The sequence below is a fragment of the Saccopteryx leptura genome, chromosome 1, assembly GCF_036850995.1.
Source record: "Saccopteryx leptura isolate mSacLep1 chromosome 1, mSacLep1_pri_phased_curated, whole genome shotgun sequence".
NCBI classification, from domain to species: Eukaryota; Metazoa; Chordata; class Mammalia; order Chiroptera; family Emballonuridae; genus Saccopteryx; species Saccopteryx leptura.
In genome coordinates, this window is record NC_089503.1 from 303,968,397 (window position 1) to 303,992,120 (window position 23,724).

General features: G+C 49.6%; 2 protein-coding genes and 1 non-coding gene across 4 annotated transcripts in view; 1 reads left to right on the forward strand and 2 right to left on the reverse strand.

Annotated features, from left to right (window-relative positions):
* The window catches only part of CLSTN3 (calsyntenin 3), a 28,896-nt gene extending 12,264 nt beyond the window's left edge, over nt 1-16,632 (reverse strand). The window contains exons 1-13 of one of the 2 annotated variants that reach the window (XM_066357815.1): nt 16,469-16,632; nt 16,224-16,362; nt 13,725-13,847; nt 13,081-13,276; nt 11,597-11,805; nt 11,227-11,376; nt 10,784-10,969; nt 9,527-9,808; nt 8,597-8,709; nt 5,716-5,878; nt 5,036-5,092; nt 4,208-4,365; nt 3,922-4,070 (exon numbers count right to left, since the gene is read on the reverse strand). In XM_066357815.1, the coding sequence (XP_066213912.1) occupies nt 3,922-4,070; nt 4,208-4,365; nt 5,036-5,092; nt 5,716-5,878; nt 8,597-8,709; nt 9,527-9,808; nt 10,784-10,969; nt 11,227-11,376; nt 11,597-11,805; nt 13,081-13,276; nt 13,725-13,847; nt 16,224-16,287 (1,850 nt within the window). In that variant the 5' untranslated portion in view covers nt 16,288-16,362; nt 16,469-16,632. Of the gene's footprint in view, nt 1-3,921; nt 4,071-4,207; nt 4,366-5,035; nt 5,093-5,715; nt 5,879-8,596; nt 8,710-9,526; nt 9,809-10,783; nt 10,970-11,226; nt 11,377-11,596; nt 11,806-13,080; nt 13,277-13,724; nt 13,848-16,223 lie in introns of both variants that reach the window. The other variant, XM_066357813.1, reaches the window with a different exon arrangement.
* Nucleotides 6,114-6,216, reverse strand: LOC136390269 (U6 spliceosomal RNA). Its single transcript, XR_010748694.1, has one exon. It is a non-coding gene; the product is annotated as a U6 spliceosomal RNA (small nuclear RNA).
* Nucleotides 16,633-18,346: 1,714 nt separating the features above from the next.
* On the forward strand, nt 18,347-22,962 carry RBP5 (retinol binding protein 5). Its single transcript, XM_066361228.1, has 4 exons — nt 18,347-18,687; nt 18,976-19,154; nt 21,424-21,525; nt 21,994-22,962. The coding sequence occupies exons 1-4, from the start codon at nt 18,615-18,617 to the stop codon at nt 22,045-22,047; spliced, it is 408 nt and encodes a 135-aa protein (XP_066217325.1). The 5' UTR covers nt 18,347-18,614; the 3' UTR covers nt 22,048-22,962.
* The last annotated feature ends 762 nt before the right edge of the window (nt 22,963-23,724 follow it).

Sequence of the window (23,724 nt, forward strand, 5' to 3'; positions counted from 1 at the left end):
GCAATCGAAAGGAACACAAAAGAGAACAAGAGGATGGCCCCAATCCGAAGGCACCAGTGATCACGTTAGAGATTAGATACGGCACACAAACCTGAAAACAAGGGCAAGCGTGGCCACTCTCACCTGAGAGGAACAAACAAAAACCCATGAGAATTCAGAGAGGGAGAGACTACTCCTGGCTCTGATGGGAACAGGACATTGGGCAAGGGAGGGCAAGGACAATCAAGAAAAGTAGCAGCACGTGCCCTCCCTCCTGGGAGCATGCCCATGCCTTTCTTCCCCCACAGCCGTGCATCTCCTACACCCGAAGGGACCCCACGAGACTGGCAACCAGGGGAGCAACGGGCATTGGCAGCTCTCCTACCCCCTGACCTTGTCTCCGAGGCCCCCTCTTCTCTGACTTTCCAGTGAGCCAGAGCAGCCCCACATAGGCTCTCCTTTTGCTTCTTCTATCATGAGCCTTTCCTTGTCTCACTTCCCCCAGTTTTAATCAATGCACCCTCAAAATCAAAAAAAAAGAAGAAAAGGAGTGAGTGAGCTATCCTGTCAAGGAAGGAGGACTCTACATCACAGAGCTGAGGAGCACACTCAGGGTGGGTATGGGAGCATCAGGCAGGAAGGTCAGGGCCAGATGTCTGAGAGCTTTGAGTGCAATTTTTGTGTAGTGGGCAAAACAAAGCCATTGGTGTCTTCTTCATCAGAGATGTGTGAGGATGAAAATTCTGATTTAAGATCACGAAGCCAGCTTCAGGGAAGAAGGTAAACTGAAGTTAGAATACTACAGGTGGGTCCAGTAGTAGTTAGGCTACTGCAATAGGTCAGGCGAGGGGAATTAGAGCCTGGGCTGGAGTGGTAACAGCAGAAATGGAAAAGGAGGAGACATAGTCCAGACAGTGGCACAGAGGTGGGATCTGGGTGACCTGGGAACTGATGGGCATGGAGGAGAAGGGGAAGGAGGAACCCAAGATAACTCAGAGGTGTTCATCCCGGGACTGCAAGGACAGAGATACAGTTACAGACAGAGAATTCAGGGGAAGGGGGTAGTCTGGGCACTGAAGTTCATTATTTCAGCTTTAGCTCTTTTTTTTTGTTTGTTTTTTGAGGTGCTGTAAGAGCTTCTAGGTCAAGGTTATAGCAAGCTGGTAGAAATTCAAGAGCTATGGAAAAAAGATGAAGCCAGAGAAAAAGATGGGATAGCATCTGTTCTTGGGTTAATGCCACAAGGAGATGGGCTTTCTAAGAAAAAGATTTTAAAAAATAAGAATTAAAAAAATAAATATAAAAACCTTAGGGAGCCTGACCAGGCAGTGGCGCAGTGGATAGAGTGTCGGACTGGGATGCGGAGGACCCAGGTTCGAGACCCTGAGGTCACCAGCTTGAGCGCGGGCTCATCTGGTTTGAGCTAAGTTCACCAGCTTGAGCCCAAGGTCGCTGGCTCGAGCAAAGGGTTACTCGGTCTGCTGAAGGCCCCTGGTTAAGGCGCATATGAGAAAGCAATCAATGAACCAACGTGTCGCAATGAAAAACTGATGATTGATGCTTCTCATCTCTCTCCATTCCTGCTTGTCTGTCCCTATCTATCCCTCTCTCTGACTCTCTCTCTGTCTCTGAAAAACAAACAAACAAACAAAAACCTTAGGGAAAACATGCATTCACTGAACAGTTGTATAAACCTGGTTTTAAATGGACAGAGGCCCAAGAACTGAACACTGGAAGTTAGGGAAGCCACACGGACCAGGGCAAGGATATGCATCAGAGGAAGGGAGGTGCTGGCAGGTGTCTGTCCCTCCCTGTCTCACTCACTCATACACTCATGCACAAAACCTCTGTATTTTCTCCCACAACCTCAAAGAAGTTTTAGGGCAGCACTAAGCAACCACATGGAAGCCCTAGAAATGGAGAAAAGAAAGTTCTCTCTTTCTTAGGCTCAGAAAGAAAACTGGGCCCCTTTCCTGTACTAGAGGACCAAAGTCAGTTCCCAACCCTTGTATAAGCCTCTTCCTGGGCACACACGTAGGATTCAGATGAGCCCATCAACGAAGAGGGTGTCAACTCCTCCCGCTGAGGGGTGACCTTTGCAGAACTCCACCCTAAGCTAAAAGATAGAGCCCTCCCTTCTGATTTGGTCCTTGGCCAACTGAGAGGGAAGTAAGTCCTTCTTTACTGGATGACAGTTCTTCACCGACTTGAGTTCTGACTTGAACATGGTGGGCACATCTTCCGCTCTGATCTGCGCCCACATGACTTCATTTTTACCTGCAGCTTTCAGCTTCATACCATAACCACACCACAGACCAGCAGCCCACCTCCTAAAAGGTCCCGCACCCACCTTCTACCGCTCTAAGGGTGAGGCCTGATAATCACACCCAGTCACTGTCTAGGGCTCAGAGACCTTCCTTCTCTAAACTACTTTTCTCAGGAGAGGGACAAGTCCAGAGGCATTTATCTTCATACAGCTTACGGAGAAACAGGCAGAGGAAGGGAGAACCAATACTTACTCAAGAATCCTGACGAATCCACCCACTAGATGGCAGTATCTCCTAAATACTGCCCCATAAACCATACTAAGGGGTGAAAATTCCTTTATAATAAGAGCCAACATTTGCAGAATAGGCACTCTGCCAGACATTTGATCTGGACTGTGTCGTTCAGTTATCATAACAATTCCATGAGTTAGAGTCTATTGTTACCCCTGCTTTATGGCATTTGCTTAATGTGAAAAAACTAATAATAGACTCTATGTCCGTACCTATTATGCTTTCGTTACCTCTCCAGTAATCTCTATCTTTAAACTCCAGATATACTTACACCTTGAAGTAATGTATAACTTTTCTTTTTAAAGAATTCAAAATCATGCACTTAAAATTCAAAGGTCAGCAAACCTTTTCTGTGAAGGGCCAGACAGTAATTCATTTCACTTTTCATCCATACAGTCTCTGTCCCAACTACTCAGCCCTGCCATCACAGTGGAAAAGCAGCCACAAACAATATGCAAATGAGCAAGTATGGCTGTGTTTTTTTTGTTGTTGTTTGTTTTGTTTTTTTGCATTTTTCTGAAGCTGGAAACAGGGAGAGACAGTCAGACAGACTCCCGCATGCGCCCGACCGGGATCCACCCGGCACGCCCACCAGGGGCGACGCTCTGCCCACCAGGGGGCGATGCTCTGCCCATCCTGGGTGTCGCCATGTTGCGACCAGAGCCACTCTAGCGCCTGGGGCAGAGGCCACAGAGCCATCCCCAGCGCCCGGGCCATCTTTGCTCCAATGGAGCCTCGGCTGCGGGAGGGGAAGAGAGAGACAGAGAGGAAAGCGTGGCGGAGGGGTGGAGAAGCAAATGGGCGCTTCTCCTGTGTGCCCTGGCCGGGAATCGAACCCGGGTCCTCCGCATGCTAGGCCGACGCTCTACCGCTGAGCCAACCGGCCAGGGCGGCTGTGTTTTAATAAAACTTTATTTACAAAAATAGGCAGCAAGCCAGATTTGGCCCCAGGGCCATAGATTGCCAACCCCCACACTTAGACCATCCAGTCTAACCTTGCAAGAGCTTGATGAATCAAGGTTAAAATAGGTAAGGCAACTAGAACTATCCTCCCAAAATCTTCCAGGCAATTAGTATTGAGCCGAAATTAATGTCAGCTCTCCTTGCTCCCAATCCAGCACCTTGTCCCACCTTACATATCAGCAGATAAGATTAAAACACACAAATCCTGGAAGTGTGGCTTAGTGGAAAGAATAATGAATCAGTTGTTGGGTAATTAGTCTAGCCCAGGCTATGTCAACTGAGCAGGTCAAGTGTTCTCTCTGGGGACCCATCTTCCCGTCCATTAAGTGAGGGAGGTGTGCCCAGCCTAAAGTGGCATCCTGACAGCCAAAGGGTCTGACCGCCTCTGCTCTGTGATATATTCGCCCCAACCCACACTCACTTGACGGCAGTGGTGAGGCGCAGGGGCCTGACGCCAGGCGTGGCAAAGCGCAGAGTGTTCATGTAAGCCACATGCTGCAGGGCATGGTTGAAGGTCTCCACATCATCCCCCTCCAGGGTGAGCAGGGACTGCGAGGGGTTCACGTGGACCTGGGCCCCAGACACAGACACAGCTGAGAGCAGGCCCAGGAGGCAAGAGAGGAAGGGAGTATAGGTAGAGAGGTGGAACATGGGTGGGGGACAGGGGGGCATGCCCGGAAGGAGAGGGCTGGATAAAGGGGCTATACCTTCATGCCTTTGCCCAGGCTCTCGAAATCCCTATAGTCCAGCCCCTCCCGACATGCATAGAGGCACTCGATGACCTCGCGGCTCTCCAGGCGGCCTGAGCGCACGCTGAAACCAGCCAGGTAGCCGTGGAAGTAGTGGTGGATCGGCAAGGGGTCTCCTAGGGCAGGAACACAGGGGCAGATGGGAGGTGAGAAGAAAGGAGGAACAGAACAAGCAAAGGGACTGAGAGAAAGGGAAATGAGAGAAAGAGCAGAAAGCTTGAGAAAGAAAACTGAAAAGAAGAAAGGTGGAAGCTAAAAGAAAGAAAGAAGAGAAAGAGGGAAGTGAAGCTAAGTGGGAGATTGGAGAAGGCAGAGAGAGAAAAGAGAATAAAACCAGGGAGAAGAAGCATGAAAAGCAGAAGCTTCCAGGACAGGAAGAAAGTGGAGGAAGAAAAGCAAGACCAAGGGAGGAAAGAGGAGAGAAAAGGAGAAAAAGGAGGAGATCGCAAGACAGGGCACCTTCAGTGGCATGCAAGGAGGCCAGGGTGAATGTGTGTGAGCTTCAGAGGCACAGGAGCTCCCTGCTGTGTGGCTACTGCGTTCCAGCAAGAGATCTCCTTCACCTCACTCTGTAGGCAGGAAGGGACACCCAGAATCCAGCTAAGCTCCATCGGACCTTAACTCTCCAAGGAAACCCTGCCTTGCTATAGTTCTGGAGGCTCTGCCCCCTAGTGGCATGAGAAGCAGTAAGTGCCGAGGCTGGGCAGGATTTGGTGTGAAAAAGGGAGCCAGAGCAGAAAGTTAAAGTGAAAACTCCCTGGTCACCAGTTCTTACACACAGAGTACCTTGTGTGGCGTCTGTACTGTTGTCTCCTCCCTTTTCTTTCTCCTTGTTCTTCTCTTCTGGAGGAAAAAAAATTAAGTGGCAGTGAGCTCAAGGTTGTGAGGACAGATTGAATGGAGAGGAAGAAGAGGTCTTCCCTGCTCTGACCTGCCCTTGCAGGACTTGCAATAGCTCAGGTGAGTCCCAACCCTTCTTTTGTTATGTCTCAATCTCTCAGGCCTTGGTATGACAAACTCCCAAATATGCTGCTGAGGAAACACAAGGGCTCTGGACAGACAGACACACACACACACAGACACAGACACACTCCCAGACGGGAAAAAAATGACAGAAATAGCTTAAAAGTTGGAAGACCAATGACTCTGAAGGGCTGATAGCTTCCAACAACAGACAGGGCTGTGGAAACCATCATCGCTGTGATGGAACGAAGTGGAAACCAGCTGAAGTGACAGAAAGATTCTGGGAATGCCTAAGAAAACAATTCCTCTAAGTCAGAGGCGATGCCCAGTTGACTAGGGAGATACAGGGGCTGCGGTCTCCTGGGGGCCTCCTTCTGAGTCACCCTGCCCAACTGCAAGGATGCGCAGCAACGTGCAGTCAGGCTGCCCTTGCTCCTTCACCAACCCTGTGCCACTGCAGGCTCCAACCTTCAGTGCCTTTGCTGAGAAGCTCAGGGACTTACCAGTCCAGCAAGCCCCAATCATGAGAGCAGGTTCCCTTCGGGGCGGGTGGATGAGACCATTGTCATGGATGAGGGCAGGGTCAAAGGAGATGCCATCAGCATAGAGTGTGACTGTGGGGAACTCAAGGTTCAAAGCATAGTGGTGCCACTCATCATCACAGACCTGGGGGAGTAAGATGGGGCAAGAATCCCTCAGTGACTTCCTCTTCAAGGAACTAGCATGAGGCATGGCTCCCCTTCTCCTAGGAATCAAGGGACAGTCCGTTATATTTCCCATTCTATATCAGGGCTTACTAGTGAATTGTTGCCTGCCTAGCTCAAGGAATAAGATCCGTGCAAAAATTCTATCAGGCAACCAACCTAATACCTAAATTCCACTCTTTGGGTAAATTTTGTTTTTTGATATGGAATACTTCACAAACTTGCATATCATCCTTGCTTAGGGACTATGCTAATATTCTCTGTATTTTTCCAATTTTAGCAAATGTGCTACCAAAGCAAGAACAGGTAAATCTTTTTTTTCTTTTTTTTTTACAGAGACAGAGCGAGAGTCAGAGAGAGGGATAGATAGGGACAGACAGGAACAGAGAGAGATGAGAAACATCAAAAATTAGTTTTTTGTTGCAGCACCTTAGTTGTTCATTGATTGCTTTCTCATATGTGCCTTGACTGGGGGGGGCTACAGCAGACCGAGTAACCCCTTGCTCGAGCCAGCGACCTTGGGTCCAAGCTGGTGAGCTCTGCTCAAACCAGATGAACCCGCGCTCAAGCTGGCGACCTCGGGGTCTTGAACCTGGGCCTTCCGCATCCCAGTTGGACGTTCTATCCACTGCACCACCGCCTGGTCAGGCGAGCACAGGTAAATCTTTACAGCTATTCATATTTCTACGAGGAGTAACACACTATTTTGTGAATCAATTTTTCACAAAATCATTTATGCTTGGAACATGCAGAGTTCTTTCCCACCTCAGGGCCTTTGCATCTGCTTTCCCCTCTGCCAAGAATACCCTCTCCTCACAGCCATTTCCCATCCTACAGGACTAAGCTTACGTTTCATCTCAGTCAGCCTTCCCTGAACATCCAACGCAAGGTGAGCTGCCCAATCTCTGCTGCCCCTCATTCTCTATGCCAGTCTCTTCCTTGTCCTTTCAGAGCATTTATCCTTTTTTTTTTTATGTCTGCTTACTTTCTAAACATCTATCTCCACTAAGATGTTAGCTTAATGAGGGCAAAGATTTTGTTCCAGCTCATACTCCCCTGGCTCCCCAGAACCTAGAAGAATGACAAGGACTTAATTGATACCTAATAAGTATTTGTTGAATAAATAGGGCTAAGTAAAGGGAAAGTAGAAAGGTAATGTTACCAATATTAGCAGCATGGGGGAAGAAGTAGCAAATGGCAGCCTATCTCTTTAAAAGAGTAACAGAAAAAAAACAGCAGCTTTTGTAGACAGCCCTCAATTATCCAGTTTGTGGATTTTCAAAGCCTTTGTTTCCCTTTCTCTCTCTTCTGCTTCCTGCCTTTTTTCAGCCATTTGCTTAATCGGCCACTCCACCAGGGCTTGTGAGAAAAATAGGAGATGGGAACCCATTAGTCCCCACTAGTCCTGTGGTTAGCTTGAAGAACGCAGCAGTTGGCTCAAGAGCAGATTTTACTCTTTTTTTGGTCCAGTTTTATTTACCCCTCCATCATGGATAACAGCGATGAGAATTATTAAGTATAGAGTCCTTCTCAGTCCACAGTCATGCATGGAATAAAGTTTGGTCAACCATACATACAATGGTAATTCCATAAGACTAATGGAGGTGAAAAATTCCTGTCACCTAGCGACACTGTAGCTATCCTAACGTCATAGTGTGATGTATTACTCACATGTTTGTGGTGATGTCAGTGTAATCAAACCCACTACACCAATAGATGTATATCAGTATAGCACATACAATTACATACGGTACATAACACTTGATAATAAATGACTATGTTACTGGTTTATGTATATACTATACTATACTTTTTTATCATTATTTTAAAGTATACTCTTTCTACTTATAAAGAAAGTTTGCTGTAAAACAGTATGAACTGTTACCCCAGCAGCAGCCTCAACCTCTCCTGTTCACTGTGTGTCTTGACTGTATCATTCTCTCATGTGTTTGGTTTACCCTCGTGTGGTTTTGCACAGTAACATACTGTACAGGCTCGTAGCCTAGGAGCAATGGGCAATCCCATACAGCCTAGGTGTGTACTAGGCTTTGCCATCTAGGGTTCTCTAAGTGCTCTCTGATGTTTGCACAACAATAAAATTGCTTAACAATGCATTTCTCAGAATGTATCCCTGTCATTAAGTGAGGATGACTATATAAAGGTCTGTTACATCACTTAATCCTACAACAACCTTGGAATATAGAATTCTTATTAGCCCCGTTTAATAGCTAAATAAATTGAAGTTTAGACATATTAACCAAATTTTCATGCCTGGTAAGTTCCCTTGACAAGACTCAGACCCAATCTGGATACCTCAGAATTAGTTATTTTACCGTTACAACATGCTAACTGCTTGAGAGTCAGAGATATGTACTGTGAAGGCTCTAGATCAGAAAGAGATGAAATAAAACAAGGGGAGGGGGAAAGATGATTGGTTGCATTTGATGCTAATAGTAATTTGTTCCCTATTTCCTTTTAATCCAGGAGTGCTTTCTGTAGGAGACAAACTTTGGAAATACAGAACAAGACAAACTTTGGAAATATGGGGACATAGTGGTTAGGAATAGAAAGTGGAGAATAAAAGATGGGGCACAGGGCCAAAAAATGCCCACCCCTGCCCTAGGACCCTCCTTCCCTGCAAGTAAGCTCTACCCACCCACCTTTCTGGCCCCAGCCTCACCTGCTCCAGCTTCCAGAGGAACTTGACCGGGCGGGCACTCTCAAGCAGAGGCCAGTAGAGGAAGGCAATTCTGCAGCCATGAACCGTCAGGGCGTAGTGGGAGAAGCCGTCCTCTGAAGGGAAAAGATGGGGATGGGGGTCACACACAGGGCCTGGGGCAAGAGCAGGGTCAAAGCACCAGGAGGGAGAGGACACTGGGTTCTCTTTATCTTCTCATGCATTCTCTCCTGCATTCACCAGTCCTCTCCTCCCAACACATATACACATACTTACACACTCACATGCACACACTCCATATCAGGTGATAACTAGAGCTTCTTGGGCACTCTGACTGGCTGAGAAGGGACATGCACTAGCCTGCCCCCCCCCACACACACACACACCAGATCATTACTAGTCCTTTGATTAATACAAACATCACTGGTGACAATCACTGGTGACCTCACAGAAGTGGCAGAAATGAAAGAGCAGGTCAAGCCAAGCCTCTCCCACCCCTCTCCCAGAAGGACATGTCACTGCTGTTGAGGGAAGAGGCATACTTATTGATGGAGCCAACTAGCCCTTATAAGAGGAAAATGGGGTGAGGGTAGAAGAGAAAGAATGGTGCACCCCACAACCCAGGCTTTTCCATCACAATGAAAGGGCCTTAATAGGAGAAGACTCACGGGACAGTCTACTGGTGCAAGGGGACTGGGCAACAGCAAGGGAGAACAGCAGGGAGCAGTCCCACTGCACTCGGAGAGTAGGAGGACCTCAGCTTGTCATATTGGCAGTAAATCACACTCTCAGAAAGTATCATACCTAGCACTGCCATCTTACAAGTGAAGAGAGAGGAAGCGACCCATTCACAGTTACAGGCTGGACAGTGACAGAGCCAGGACAAGAAGCCAGTTTCCCCACTCTCAGACCAGCACCCTGAGGAAGGCTCACCGTTCTGGACAGTGTTACACACGATGGTTTCCTCTTCCTTCTTGCCCTTGTTGGGAGTTACACCATGCTTCATCCAGAAGGACAGGGTAAAGTGGTCACTGAGGCTGTCCTGGGGCCCAGAGCCCAGCCCAGCTGGGCCACCCACAGGCACCTGCACAGCTTGGGTGCCATTGAACCAGTAGATGAGGCTACTGTCCTGGCTGTAATGCACTGAGAGTCCCGCCGTCCAGTTGGCATTGGGGCCGGGCATGGGCAACAGGTCCACCTCCCCAGTGGCAGCACCTGCAGAAGCCCCAGAACACACACATGTCAGAGCTGAGCAGCAGCAAATAGGGAAATGAGACGCAGGCAGGGACCGAGAGACTGATTGCCGTGAACCAGTGAGGCTAGTAATTCCAGGTCCTGAGTGGGAACAGTGCTGAATTAAGAAAATAGACCTAAAGAAAGAAAGGATGGGCTCAGGAGGTCTCTTTGCAATGCAAGAGATAGCCTGCAAAAAGCAAGCCTCCACCCCCTACCTGCTTTATTTATAGGGCAAAGTGAGGCCATTAGCAAATCAAAGATCTCACTAAAACAGAGTCACATTTCCAAGGCATCCCAAGAATTCTACCAAGTGCAGAAAACCCCCACCATACATAACATCTTAACTTCACAAAACAAAGGATAAAAAAAAACCTGCCTCCAGTCATTCCTAGGGACATGGGGGATAGGACTAATATAAACAATCCGGCACCATAGCTAACATGAAAATGTGGGAAAAAATAGCCTTTAGCAACTTCACAGAACAAGTGAGGTGGGGATTTGGGCAGACTGTCAGCTTACTGCCAGTTCCCGACACCTCTGTCCCCCCAAAATCTAAACTGCAAAGACCCTGTTGGCTTTTGGTCCCCAACGACGAATGAGAAAAAATCTCCTACAGTTCATCTTGCCACCTCTTCCAGCTTTTCAATGAAAAGAAAGGATAAACCTATCTTTGGGGACTACCTCTCCAATTAACTCATTCTCCACCTGTTTGTCTCTCCCTATCATTGTTCCACAATGTATCTGGTGACTGTCTTGTGCTACAACCATGCATCTTAGCCATAACATATTTATTTGCTGTTAGGGTCACAACCCCTAACTACATGGCACAACCCCTATGCATATGTATACCTGTGGATGGGTATAAAAAGAAACAAGGCAGATTCTTGTGAAAGAGGCAGAGAAGGGTCATGTAGAGCTTGCGGGGGGGGGGGGGGGGGGGGTTTATACACCCACCACAGAGTTTCCGCAGTGCCCGTTCAGAGTAGTTGTCTCGGTCACAGCCCTTGGCCACATGGCTGGTCTGCAGCTCTATGGTAGCCTGAATGTTCCAGAGAGGTTCATCACAGGTCTCCAGGCGGATACCAGGGAACAAAGCCAAGCTCCCGGCACCTGGTGCATATTCAATCCTTTTGTTCCAGCCTGTGTGGGCGAGAGGAAGAGGGCAGTGCAGAGATCGTGAGGAAGGCAACCCCTATTCATCCATCCTGTTCTTGCCATTCCACTGACAATCTCGGACTCTTACTAAAATGGCCGTCCAGGGTAAAGAGGGATAAGCCTGCACCCAAATATCCCTCCCCTGACTCCTAGCCTAGCCCCCATGACTGTCAAAAGCAACAAAAAAGAGAGATGAAGGTGAAAGGTAATTCAAAGATGAGTCACAGAGCAGGGCCCCTCACCTTGCCAGCTGGGTTTGCAGGTGGGCTTCACCTGGATCTCCACCTGGGCGTCATCTGCTGCCCGCTTCTTCCCGCAGTCATAAGCAGTCACTGTAAACTTGTAGAGCTTCTCACCACTGTACTGCAGCTTCTCAGTGTTCTCAATGTTCCCTGGGGTGGGGTCAGGGGAAGACAGAAGGGTCAGGAGCACTAGAAAAAGCCTTGGGAGACAAGGGGGTGGGAATGAGCTAGTTGGGAAGCAGGAATCTAGAATGAAGGTATCTGGGAAGGAGGGTGTAGCCTGAAAATTTGAAGGGCAGAGAAGTGAACAGCTCAGTCCTGGGGTGTCCGAGGGATGTGAGTGCACAAGGTGGGCAGGAGCTGGACTCACCATCATTGTCGATGAGAAAGGGGATGTTGGGTGTGAGGATCTCGTAGTAGCAGATCTGGCTGTACTGGGGGGAGCAGTCGCCATCAATGGCTTCCACCCGCAGGATGCGGTCATACAGCTTGCCCTCAGTCACTGCAGCTCGATACAGCCGCTCCACAAACACGGGGGCAAACTCATTCACATCATTGACCCGCACGTGCACAGTCGCCCTGCACATGCCAGAGCGGAAGGAGAAGAGAGAACAAGTCAGGCAACCTCGTACTAGAGACCCAAGAGAGGCACACACAGGAATCCAGACAGGAAATCAGAGCAGGAGGGAGGTAGTCTGACCCTGAGCCTGGGCACCGCTCCCAGACACCAGGCACCTCAAGGGAAGCGTGCTAAGGAAAGGCTATCTGCTGTGAAGGGTAGGGACAACCCCAGGTGACATCAACATGATTTTGATGGCTTCTGTACAGAATGCTATAGATTGGGGCTACCAAAATGAGGGGTAAGAAAGGATTTCATGTCCAGCAGGTCATTCCTTCACAACAGTCGGATCCAATGGAATAATCAAGGAAGATGTGAAGTAAAAGCAAAGTTAAAAACCAACCATGGGAAAGGAAACAGTATTTGTACAAAAGCCATTAGTCATCTTGCATGAGCAGTACACAGATGAGCAGTGCCTGTTGTCAACACATTTACAATACGCATGTCGGCTGTAGCCTCTCCGTGCCCAGGCCCCAGTGGGGCCGGCAAAGCGAGGGCTAAGCCCTTTGTGCTGAGCCCTGTCCCTAGCCAAGATCCAGGCACCCAGACCCAGGGCCCGGAGGCAAAGGTCCTATCCCCAAACGGGAGACTGAGTCACAAAGAGCAGTTTATTTCTAATGCTTCTTAGCAGCCCAGGAATCCTGACTACCCATCTTTGTCCATTCTCAAATGAGAAGTTGGGACCATTCAGAGGAGTCCCAGCTCCCAGTCCCGTTCATGCTGTAGCCACCTCCTGCCCACCCTCGCCCAGAGCACTGTGTATGTGGTAACGGTGTGAGTGTGGTGCACACTGCCGAGGGACCGGTGGGGCAGTAGGAAAGAAGCTGGGTGTGTGCTGAGTGTGCTCCTCCCTCTTCCTCCTTGTTCTCCTCATCCTCACTGCTCCCACGCACCGAGCCCCTTACCATCAGTCAGGCGCTGCGGAGCATGCTTTTTATACAAACCATCCCCTTTCATCTTCACAGAAACCTAAAGAAGCGGGTGTTATTATCCCCTTCTTACAGGGAAGGAAAGGCAGATCCAGAAAGGCTGAGCATGCTGCTCAAGGCCATTAGAGGCCGAGCCAGGATGAGATCCCACTGAGTTCTACTATGTATTTCTGTCTCCTGCCCCTAAACCCTGTAAACAGAGAGGGGAGGAGTGGATATTCAATGACTGCACAGATAAAGGATGATGGGGGGCTTGAAAGGCGGGAGGAGACCTTGCAGCAGGGGAAGGGACAGGGGCTTCCTCACTTGTGGGACTTCTTGGTGTTGGCTCCATCGGGGCCCTCGCCGCAGTCATAGGCTTGGATGGTGAAGGTATGCTCCTTCTGAGCCTCACAGTCCACTGGCTCCTTGGCCCGGATCAGCCCCTCTCCTGTTGCCTTGTCCAGGATCACAGCCTCAAAGGGTACCCCAGACCCATGGATCCGGAAGCCACAGATCTCACCTGGATGAAGGGGAGGGGAGGCTGAGGCTCCTGTCCCACCTCCAGCACCTCCGTCCAGCCTCCCTGCCTCGGCTTCCCACATCACCTCTCCTGCCAAACCCTGTCCCTTCTTTGTACATGGGAAAGCAATAATCGTCAAGCATACAGCTCCAACGCCAGTTTTCCTGAGCAACAACCTCTCAGGGGCACCAGGTCTGAGATCTGGCAAAATCTTGATGTATTTAACCCCTGCCTGCCGTGTCCTTCTCTCCCGCTGCTTTTTCTCAAACACCAGCTTCAGTGCAGCCCTTTCAGCTCCTTGAGTGTACTTCATCTTCCACTTTCCAAGGCCTCTTCTCACTTCCTTATTGCTCTCCCTCCCAGGACCTCCCCTCTCCTCCCCTGCCCTCTGCCCTCCCAATCACTTTTCTCTGTCCTACCTGCCTTGCCATCCACCAACTCCAATTACCTGCATAGCGCAGGGGGGCATCCTTGTCCAAGGCGAAGAGTGGTGGGTTCAGCAGTACCGTGTTGTCATTCTCCATGACGATGCCCTGGTATTCCGCCTCGATCCATGGTTTGTGCTTGTTGGCTGATCCCCCCCAAGGAGAGGAAAGGAAGAACCTGTGAGCTGGCCCTCCACTCCCACACAACTGTCCTTGACTCAGACAAACTCACACTCCATATCACTACCCTTTCCAAACCCTGCAGAAGCACCTGCAGGCAGAAAAAAAATGAGGACAAGAAATCAGCTATTAAAGAAGTGAGAGGGTCTAAGGGAGGTCACAGCCTTCTCCTATGGCAGGATAGAAAGTTTCCATGGCAACAGCCTGCCCCGGAGAGAGGGGTCCCGTTTCTCCCCTGGGAAACATGGCCAGAAGGTGGAGAATTTTCTTCAGGGGTTTCAAGTGCTGGGGTATAAACACTGAGGGTCCAGGGAACAGTAGTGGGTCATCAGGAGACCCTGGGAAAAGATGGGACAGATGAAGGGCAGAGTTGAGATTAGGAAAAGAAGATCTAAAAGGTTCCTGAGATATTGATTGTCTATCCTCCCCAGCACCGCCATTCCATTTCACCTGATCCCTCCCCTCTGCACTCCTCCGGCCAAGCCCCAACCAAGGCCATTCTCCCAGAGTGGAGGGAGGAGGAAAAACAAGAGAAAATATATAGGACAGAGGGAGGGAGACAGAGAGGGGCAGTGATAGAACAGAGGAATCAATGCCAAATAACTGGACCCAGCAGAGCCGACATCCTAAGGGATTATCGAGCTGGCCTAGAAACATAACAAATCTCCTCCCTGCTTCTCACCCCCACAGCCAAGAGAACACACTTAGATCTAACGCATTTCTATGTCTCTCCATCAAAGCCACCAAATCCCACACTCCCTGAACCCCACTTTTTATATATAGACTCATGACTTGTCTCAATTCTTGCTTACCCCACCCTACTTTCCTTCAACCACCAACCAGTTCCGGGTGGATATGGGACTCACTCAGCCTCTAAATATCCCCATCTCCTACCAGACTTAGCTCAACGGTGCCTCCTGTCTGGACCAATCTCCCTCCAGCCTGGTAAGAGGCTAGAGGGAAGGCACAGCATTTTCCCCTCCCTTTCTGCATCACCTTCCAACCAACCTCCACTGCCTGCTCTATCTAATCCTATCATGCCAACCCCCAGGCTCCCAACGCACATTCATGATGGCCCATCAGCGGGGACATGGCAAAGGAGGACATCATCCAAAAGGATGTCACCAAAGGAAACTTGTCCCCATATGACATGATGAGCAAGAAATTCTGATTTTCATTTTTTTTTCCCCAAAAACCCTCTGGCATGTGAAAGCCTGTCCCTTTCTTGCTGATGACCACCATCACCCCCTTCTCTAGTGGCAGAGGCTAAAGCCACAAGATGGTGCTCAGAAGGCAGCACAGGAAGCAGCAGGAGGCTAAAAAGCCAGGCTGAGGTCAGAGACTGAGGATGGCGGGCCGCACACAGCAAGGCCAGAGCGGGACATCCTCTCCACGGCTCACCCCTGACCCGGCTCCTCTCCTCTTGGCCACAGACTACCTCCTTGCGTCCAACTCCTCTCACTCACTGCCAGGCTCCCTGTCTTTTCCTCCCCTGACTCTCCCCCTCCTACTCTTCTTATCTGTTCTTCCTCATTTCCCTTTCATGCCTCTCTCTCATTTTTTGCCTCCACTTTTACCCTTTTCCAATCCCTTCTCATCCCCCTCCCACACCTCCTCTCCCTTTTCCATCTCAGCTTTCCTTCTCACCACTCATTTAGCTCCCCCCACACTCCCACTTCTGCCCTTCCTTGCCTTTCTCCACCTACCTGAGCCCTCTACCGGGTACCCCACCTCCTCCCTTCCTCCTTCTCTCTTGGTTCCTCTGTTGCCCTCAGCCAGCTGAATTTATCTGCTGTCTGCCAGAGAGGGCAGCTCTGGTAACCCACAGCCCAGCTGCATGCAGGCATAAGGGTATGGACGCAGAGGAACATGCCAAAACATACGTGCTCCGAATTGCTGAACTGTGAGGAACAGTTTCTCCCCAAGATGGGATGGAGATGAACCAGATGGATCTGCCGCACACCCTTAGTGCAGACACACCCCAGTGAACGTGGAGAACCACCCAGAAATATATATATCGTCCCTCAGGGCAAGTCCTGAGACCTGAGTTATCTCCAACAGGAGAAACTGGGAGGTGGAGACAGAAACCCCAGGATGCGAATAAGGACCAAATAGGAGCAAAAGAAGCACATGGGTAGAGATGGACCAGACAGGAGGATGCGGCAAGGAGGGTGCAAAGGAAGGGAGCAAGGGCATGTCTGAGGAAACGGATGGGAAGGGGGATGGTGGGAAGAAGACACCTGTCTTGTGCCAGGGAGCCTCAATGGCTCCTGCCCACCCTTAGCCCACATCGTCCTGATTGATGCCCTTCTTTTAGCACCCTCACCTCCCACCTCACTCACCTTTGTTACAGGAGCTGGAGGGAAGTAGGGAGGCCAGCAAGAAGGGCAGCAGCAAGAGGGTCATGGTATGGTGTGGTGTGGGGCAGGGCAGGGCCAGGCGGTCGCTATCCCCTGGGAGCTTCAAGCCTGCTTATTGCACCTTGGGGAAGGGATGCAGGGGATCTCTAAGGAGGGGAGGGAAGAGAGCGGGCAGCAGGGCAAAGAGAGAAGGGAGTCTGCCGCCCACACTAGTTCATGGAGCAGACCTGGGCAGACCTCAACCTGGGTGGTTGAAGCGGGGGATTTGCAGTGGCTTCCCGTTCGTTCTCCAACCCGGCGTCCTCGCTCTCTCTCTCTCTCCCTCTCTCTCTTCTCTCCCTCTCTCTCTCTCTCTCCCTCCCTCTCTCACTCTCTCTCTCTCATTCCCACCCCATCCCCTCTACTGCAGGATGACGTAAGCACAGCCAGACGAAGATTGATGGGGCCGCTGGCCAATCGATTGACTGGGAGGGCCAGGTGCTGCAGGGGCGGGAGGGAACCAATGGGACTAGGGAGCTGGGGCGGGAGAACGCGTTAGGGCTTTTTCCCTGGATTGCAATTTGCGGGAGCAAAGGAACTGCGGGGGCTGAGGAGGAAGCTGGGGAGCCGTAATGGGGGTGGGAAATAGACAGACTTGGAGAGAATTGAGAAGCTGAAAGCTCGGGGGTGGGGAAGGGAGACGTCAACGGAGCCCTGAAGGAAGCGAAAAGCAGTATCCACACCACACCACCCCCCAACTCTGCATTAACCACTTTACACAGCCTATTCCATCAGCAAGTCCCTGCTGCGTGCCCCCTGGGAACCGTGAAGTAAAACCCACAACCTGAACCCGAGAGATCCTAACATTTCTGTTCCCAGCCCAGTTCTCTCTAAGAAAACCATGGGACGGTTAGCAGGGCGACGGAAAGGGGCCTAGGACTGGAGGAAAAGTGAGATATTTGTGCCACGAGAGCGCTCGCGCGCACGCACACGCGCACACACACACACACACACACACACACACCTGACGTGGTAGTTCACTACCAGGTGGAATTTTTCCCAGTGCCTACCCTCCCTATCTCACTATCCCCTAATTTCCCACCTTAAACCATGATAACTCAGCCCAGTTGATTCTTTTTATTTTTTTTTATAAATAAATTTTTATTTTAATGGGGTGACATCAATAAATCAGGGTACATATATTCAAAGAAAACATTTCCAGGTTATCTTGTCATTTAGTTCTGTTGCATACCCATCACCCAAAGAGTGATCGTCTTCAGTCACCCTCTATCCAGTTTTTTTTGTACCCCTCCCCCTCCCCTCCCCCCTCTCCCCCTTCCCTCCCCCACCCCCCACCCCCCCCCCTAACCACCACACTCCTGTCCATGTCTCTTAGTCTCTCAGCCCAGTTGATTCTGAAGCCAGAGAAGTTAGTCGCTTTGAGAGGTGGGGGAAGGTGGAGGAGGGGCACAAATTAATTCAGGCACACCTACCCCCACCATGGAAATACTGGTAAGCATGGGCTGTCCAAAGGCTGGGGACTGGGGGCTGTTGGTATCATCAGTGACTCCAGAGGGAGAAGGAAACCCCTGGGTCCCAAACCACAGTGTCAAATTCTCCAAAATAGCTAGCCAAACTCCTCCCTCGCCTTCCACACTGTACTTTGTACTCATGGCCTCATCAGGCTGTGGACAACCCCCTCTGTGCTTGGGAAGAGCAGTGTCTCCCCCTTCCTTCCTAATGGCCTTTAGGACAAAGTGTCCAGACTGCAGCTCTACGACGCTGTCTGGAGGAGTTGGGGGGCCAGCACTATAGGATTTTCTTCACTTTGGCTGTCAGCCAGCTGGCTGTCCCGCTTTCCCCACCTGTCCCCTCATACTTCTCAGGATCCCTGACTCAATCCCAAGAGCTCAGGCTATTGTTAGACCTCACCCCTTAGTGAGCCTGGAAGGGCCCCCTCCACACAGCAAGACCAGCGCCCTCCCCGAGTGGCAGAACCCCTGCAGGACTCTGGCACAGTTGCCCAGCCTGCCAGAGGTAGGCTAGAAGTCACACTGACCTTTGGAACGGCTCAAGTCTTGGATGACTGACAGCCCCAGATCCTGCTCCAGGTTCCTTCCTCAGGAAAAGCCATGGTCAAGCACAACTTTGCCCAGTCCCTGCCCCTCTCTCCAATAGCAGACACCACCCCAAACTCATCATGAGGGGAGGAAGTCTGATAGGAGCTTTTATTGCAACGGGGCCCTATTAAGCACAGACTTAGACAAGCCTTCCTCTGTGTGTGGAGACCTGCCTGAGGTCTCTCGGCCCCCCTGCTGGACAACACCCCTCCCTCCTCAGCCTGTCTCCTATATTCTCCTGAAATCTTGATCTCCATCTTGGCCAGCCTGGACAATGCCTCCCAACCTCACCGGCTACTACCGCTTTGTCTCTCAGAAGAACATGGAGGACTACCTGCAAGCCTTAAGTAACGGCCTCACCCCTCCCAGACCCCTTTCATTCCCCGTTACCTCTCTCCTTTCCTGCCTCTCCATCCCATTGAAAAGGGGAAATGCTGGGGTTGGACCTTGAGGAAAGGCTCAGGAGCTGGCACCTATCTTGGGATCCATCTCTAGCCAGGGCATTGCTAGGAGGGAGTAAATCCACAGTCCAGACCCAACTGAGGGAAAGCTCACAGCCCCACGATGCTGCTGCAGGACAGGGAACCTCTGGCTGTCTGGCTGGGAGGACCCCAGCTAAGACATAACTCCCACAGATATCAACATGGCTCTGCGGAAAATAGCACTGCTGCTCAAGCCAGACAAAGAGATCGACCATCAGGGCAACCATATGACAGTGAAGACCCTCAGCACCTTCCGCAACTATGTTACAGAATTCGAGGTGGGAGTTGAGTTTGAAGAGGACCTAAGGATGGTGGACGGACGAACGTGCCAGGTACCTTTCCTCGGGCTTGGGGGAGGGGACACGGATTAGCAGGTAGGGTAACGACTCAGGACAAAGCGAAGGGACCTCACCCAGCCAGAACCAGGGAAAATGACCATCACAGCAGGCTCTGTAGCCACACGAGCTCCTGGTGCTCCCCACCCCTACTCTCTCCCTGGTGGGCTCTTATCACCAGCCAGGACAAAAAGAGCAGGTTGCCCTCAGGCCAACGAGCAAATATTTGCTTACCCTGGAGTCTAGCCTTTGACCCTATTGGTCACCACAGTCTTTTTTCCCTTAGCCTCTATAGCTCCACTTTCCTGCATTTTTTGCTGCTTCTTATGTTCCTTTTGGTCTCCTTTGCAGACCCTAGTTCCCCTAATAATCTCTTGAACTGGGTTTTCCTCAGTGTTTTGTTCTTGACTTACTCTCCGTTTGTATACCATGCGTGGGCCCAATCATCTACCCCAGGCTTTCAACTACCATCTGTAGGCCACCCTTGACTGGATGCTCCAGCCAGAGCTGCCTCCTGAGTTCCATCATAAAGTTTGTAACTTCCTGAAAATGTTTACACCTGCATGTCCCAACGTCAAACCCAAAGTCATTAGCTTCCTACCCCAACCTATTCCTGCTTTTGTATTTACTGTCTCTGTTAATGGCAATAACTAGCAGGACCAGAGACCTGGAAGTAACAGTTAGTATCTCATGTTCCCTTACATCTGGACTCCCACACACACATGCAGCACACACACATACACACACACATACACAGAAGCACAAATGTGTCCATCACATCTAATTGCTCAAGAAGTCTTTATAACTTTTATGCACTGTCCCATATAGTAGCTACTAGCCAAGTAGTAAAATACACACTGGATTTTTAAGCCAATATGAAAAAAGAATGTGAAACATATCAGAAATGTTTATATTGATTACATGCTAAAATTATAATATTTTAGATAAGTTAGGTAAAATAAAATATATTATTAAAATTAATTTTACCTGTTGCTTTTTACTTTTCTAATATAGCTACTAGAACTCTTTCAATTATGTATGTGGCTTGCATTTAAGACCCATTATATTTCTACTGAACATTGCTGTCCCACATGGCTCTCATCTGTTCCTTCCTAGTCTTCTCACTCTCACCATCTTAATTCAGGCCCTCATTTCTCACCCGGTGCCCAAAATAAGCCCTCAGTCTTATCCCTTCTCTAAACCACTCTGGACACTGTAACCACAAGGATCTGTCTATCATGTCACTCCCTTACTTAAACCTTTCATGACAATCTACTCCACTCCAGATAAGGTCCATATGCTTCACACAGCACACCATGGGCCTTCTCACATACACTCTAGGTTGGAGCCCCTCAGAACTGCTTGCCCTCTTTCTCACCTCTGTGCCTTTACTTTCCTTGCTAGAAATTTTTCACTAGCTGCCATTTAATTAACTCCTCACTTCCTTGAAAATTCACCTCTTCCCTCTTCACTCCCATCCTCAACAGTCTTGCCTGGTATTTTATACTGCTCACAAAAATTAGGGGATATTTCAAAATGAATACGAAGCGATAAAAAAAGAAGCATTTGATTTTTTTTTATTAAACAGGAACATCAGAAAAGCAAATAACAAGTCAAAGAAAGTTGTTCAATTACGCAAGTGAGATGCAAAACCAACTTTTATTTCATTGGTGAAAATGCACTATACAAAAGGCTGAACGTAATGGAGTATGCACGTTCCCTGATCCCTCAATTTTTGTGAGCAGTATAGATACCTATTTACTGCTCTGTCTGAATAGGATTCTGAGCTCCTTGTTTAGTAGGGTCTATTCTATATGGACAGACTCAATAAATGTTGATTGGAATGCCCAGGCCCACCTAGCTCTGACTCAGGGGGCTTGAGCCTTTAAGGACAGTTCAGCTATCCTTGAAATTGAGAAAGAGAAGGAAAGAGATTCCCTGGTGGGAATCTCTTTTCTTCCCCAAAGGCCCCTCCAGGTCGACCAGAAGTATCCATGGACAAAGTCTCTGTTTTTCATCACCCACTTCCCAACTTCACCTTAGTTATCCTGCTTCATCTCTGCCCTGCCCCACTCACTGTAGACAAACTGTGGACCCTCCTCAGTGGCCTTTAGGAGTGGGAGACAGGAGTTCTAAATCAGAGCAACCTTCTCACTCAGAATGAAGAGGGTAGAGCAAGATAGTATCTGCTGAGGAGAAAGGGTGCAGCCCAGCCAGAGTGAGAGGAAGCGGCCCTCAGTCTTCTTTATTCCTGCCTTGCCCATAGACCATAGTAACCTGGGAAGAGGAGCAGCTGGTCTGTGTGCAGAAAGGGGAGGTGCCTAACCGAGGTTGGAGGCACTGGCTGGAAGGAGAGAAGCTGTACCTGGTAAGCTGGGTGAGGTCTGGGGCAGGGGACCCAAATGAGCATGTTTGGGAGAGGGGCCTTCAGCTAAGATTCATCCCTTTGCCCAAATCTGATTAGTCTACTGCTCCACCCCCTAGCCCTTCTCCAAAGAAGCCAACCAAGGAAGGGAAACAACTAGAAGCCAACTAGGAAGAGTAGAGAGAGGAAAAAACAGAGTGGCCAAGATGGGCCCTGGCCACAAGTCAAAAGAATGTCCATAAGTCATTAACTGGAGAGATGGAGACTTCTCCAACTCACATTCCCTGACCCAGCTACCTTCCTTCCTCTGGGGTGAAAAGTTGAAGGTCTGGAACAATAATACAATTCTTCATACATCAGATGCTCCAGTTGATGTATCCGGAAGGATTAGATAGAGGTCAAGGACCTTGGGAAAGAAGCTTTAGCTGGCAAGAACTTTCTTTCTCCTCGTCGTGCCTACTCTCTCCCCAGGAACTGACTGCAAGGGACGCAGTGTGCGAGCAGATCTTCAGGAAGGTCAAGTAGCCAGAAAGGAGCTGAGGGCCCCTCCAGACGGCACCAGTGCCCAGACTCCTCTTGTTTGTGTCCGTTCAAGCCCAGACTGTCCCAGATCATCAGTCCATTTCACAAGACACTTACCCTCAGAATCCCTCCTCATCCCTCCCAATGTTAATCTATAACTTGCAGCCCCCAAGGCCAAAGTCCTTTCTTTCTCACACTCCACTGCCCAATAGTGACCTCATATCCAGTTTAAGATCTGGCCTCCTAGATGAAAGAAACAGACAAAGGGGAAAGGGCTCTTGAGAATAACCAATCTCAACTCTCTTTAGTTCATTCAGCCTCTTATTTTCCATCTAAGAAAGAAGTAAACTTTGAGCCTTTGGGAGTTAGTAAAACTCTATCCTGGAAGACCTTTTGGAATACTGTGCTGAGGTTCAAGAATTTAAACAGAAGCTACTGATAGAGTCTGTTTGTCCATTTCCTTGTCCTTATTTTGAAGAAAGCATCAATGCTCAAGAGAACCAGGCCCAAGGCATGGCCCCACCCACACAGAATTCAGTTCACCAACATCTGACTGCAACTTGGCTATCTTATAGTTACATTCTACATATCAGGGGAGAAAGAGGTGACGGGGTAAGACCTTTGTACAGTACTGGGGAAGCTGAGAAGTTTCTAAATAGTGATCTGGCCTCTATCTCTACTTTGAGAAGGACAGACAGCAAGAATTCCAGAAAAGACTGAAAAGGGAAGCAGTAGAAGATACAAGGCCAAGGGCTGGAAAGATGAGGATCTTGGAGCTGTGAAGGCAACAATAGGGAAAATACCAACAGGCCTGGTTATAGAGACCCTCTGCTTAAATGTCAGCAAGACTGGGGACACAGGATAAGGGGGAGAACGCAGAACAGCAAGGCCCCTCCCTTAGGGTCCTAAAATCACTGCTGTGGAAAACAGCCCAGAAAGATACTATTCAGGGTCAGGGCCAGCTCTAACCTCTGGCTCCTCCCTACCACCAGTGGCTTTCATTCTTTCAGAATAAAAGTACGTGAGGCAAGAGTCAGAGAGAAGGGGACTCAGTGTGGGATGGAGACAGAGCCTGATAGGGGCGGGGAGGCGATTGTTGGAAAATCCCTGGCCTGTGCTCACTAAATGAACACTTCTGCCCTCTCTTCTCGCAAAGGCTAGGCCCCCTACACATTCAGGACAGTCACTGAGACACCAACCAAGAAGGACTAGGCTTGCAACATTGACCTTATCTCACTTCCTGGAATACATTTGGAAAAAGAGCAAGAGAAGAACTCAGAGTGGAACTGAATAACTTATTCCCTGCCCAGCATCTCTGTAGAGGACCCCAGCAAAGTGGGGAGTAGAGAGCCCTCCTCTCAGACAATCTGCCCAGCAGAGGTTCTGAGGGTTGCTGGGCTCTGCCTTGTCCCTTTCCAAGGTGGAGAGAGTCAAAGATGATGCTTCATGTATATTCACTCATTGCCTAAGTCATCAGGTCAATTCATGTCCCAGCCAGTCTGAGTCCTCAGTGCATGGCCAAGCCTCTCCCCACTGTTCTCTGTTCTCTTCTTGTCAGTTCAGCACCCCTTACTGGAGTCTAGCCGGAGGGCCTGACCCAGAAGCTTAGAGGCCTCCATGGTGACTGGCAGGCCCAAGTGAAAGCAGCTTCATTCTCCCCAAATTCCTGTGACATGAGCA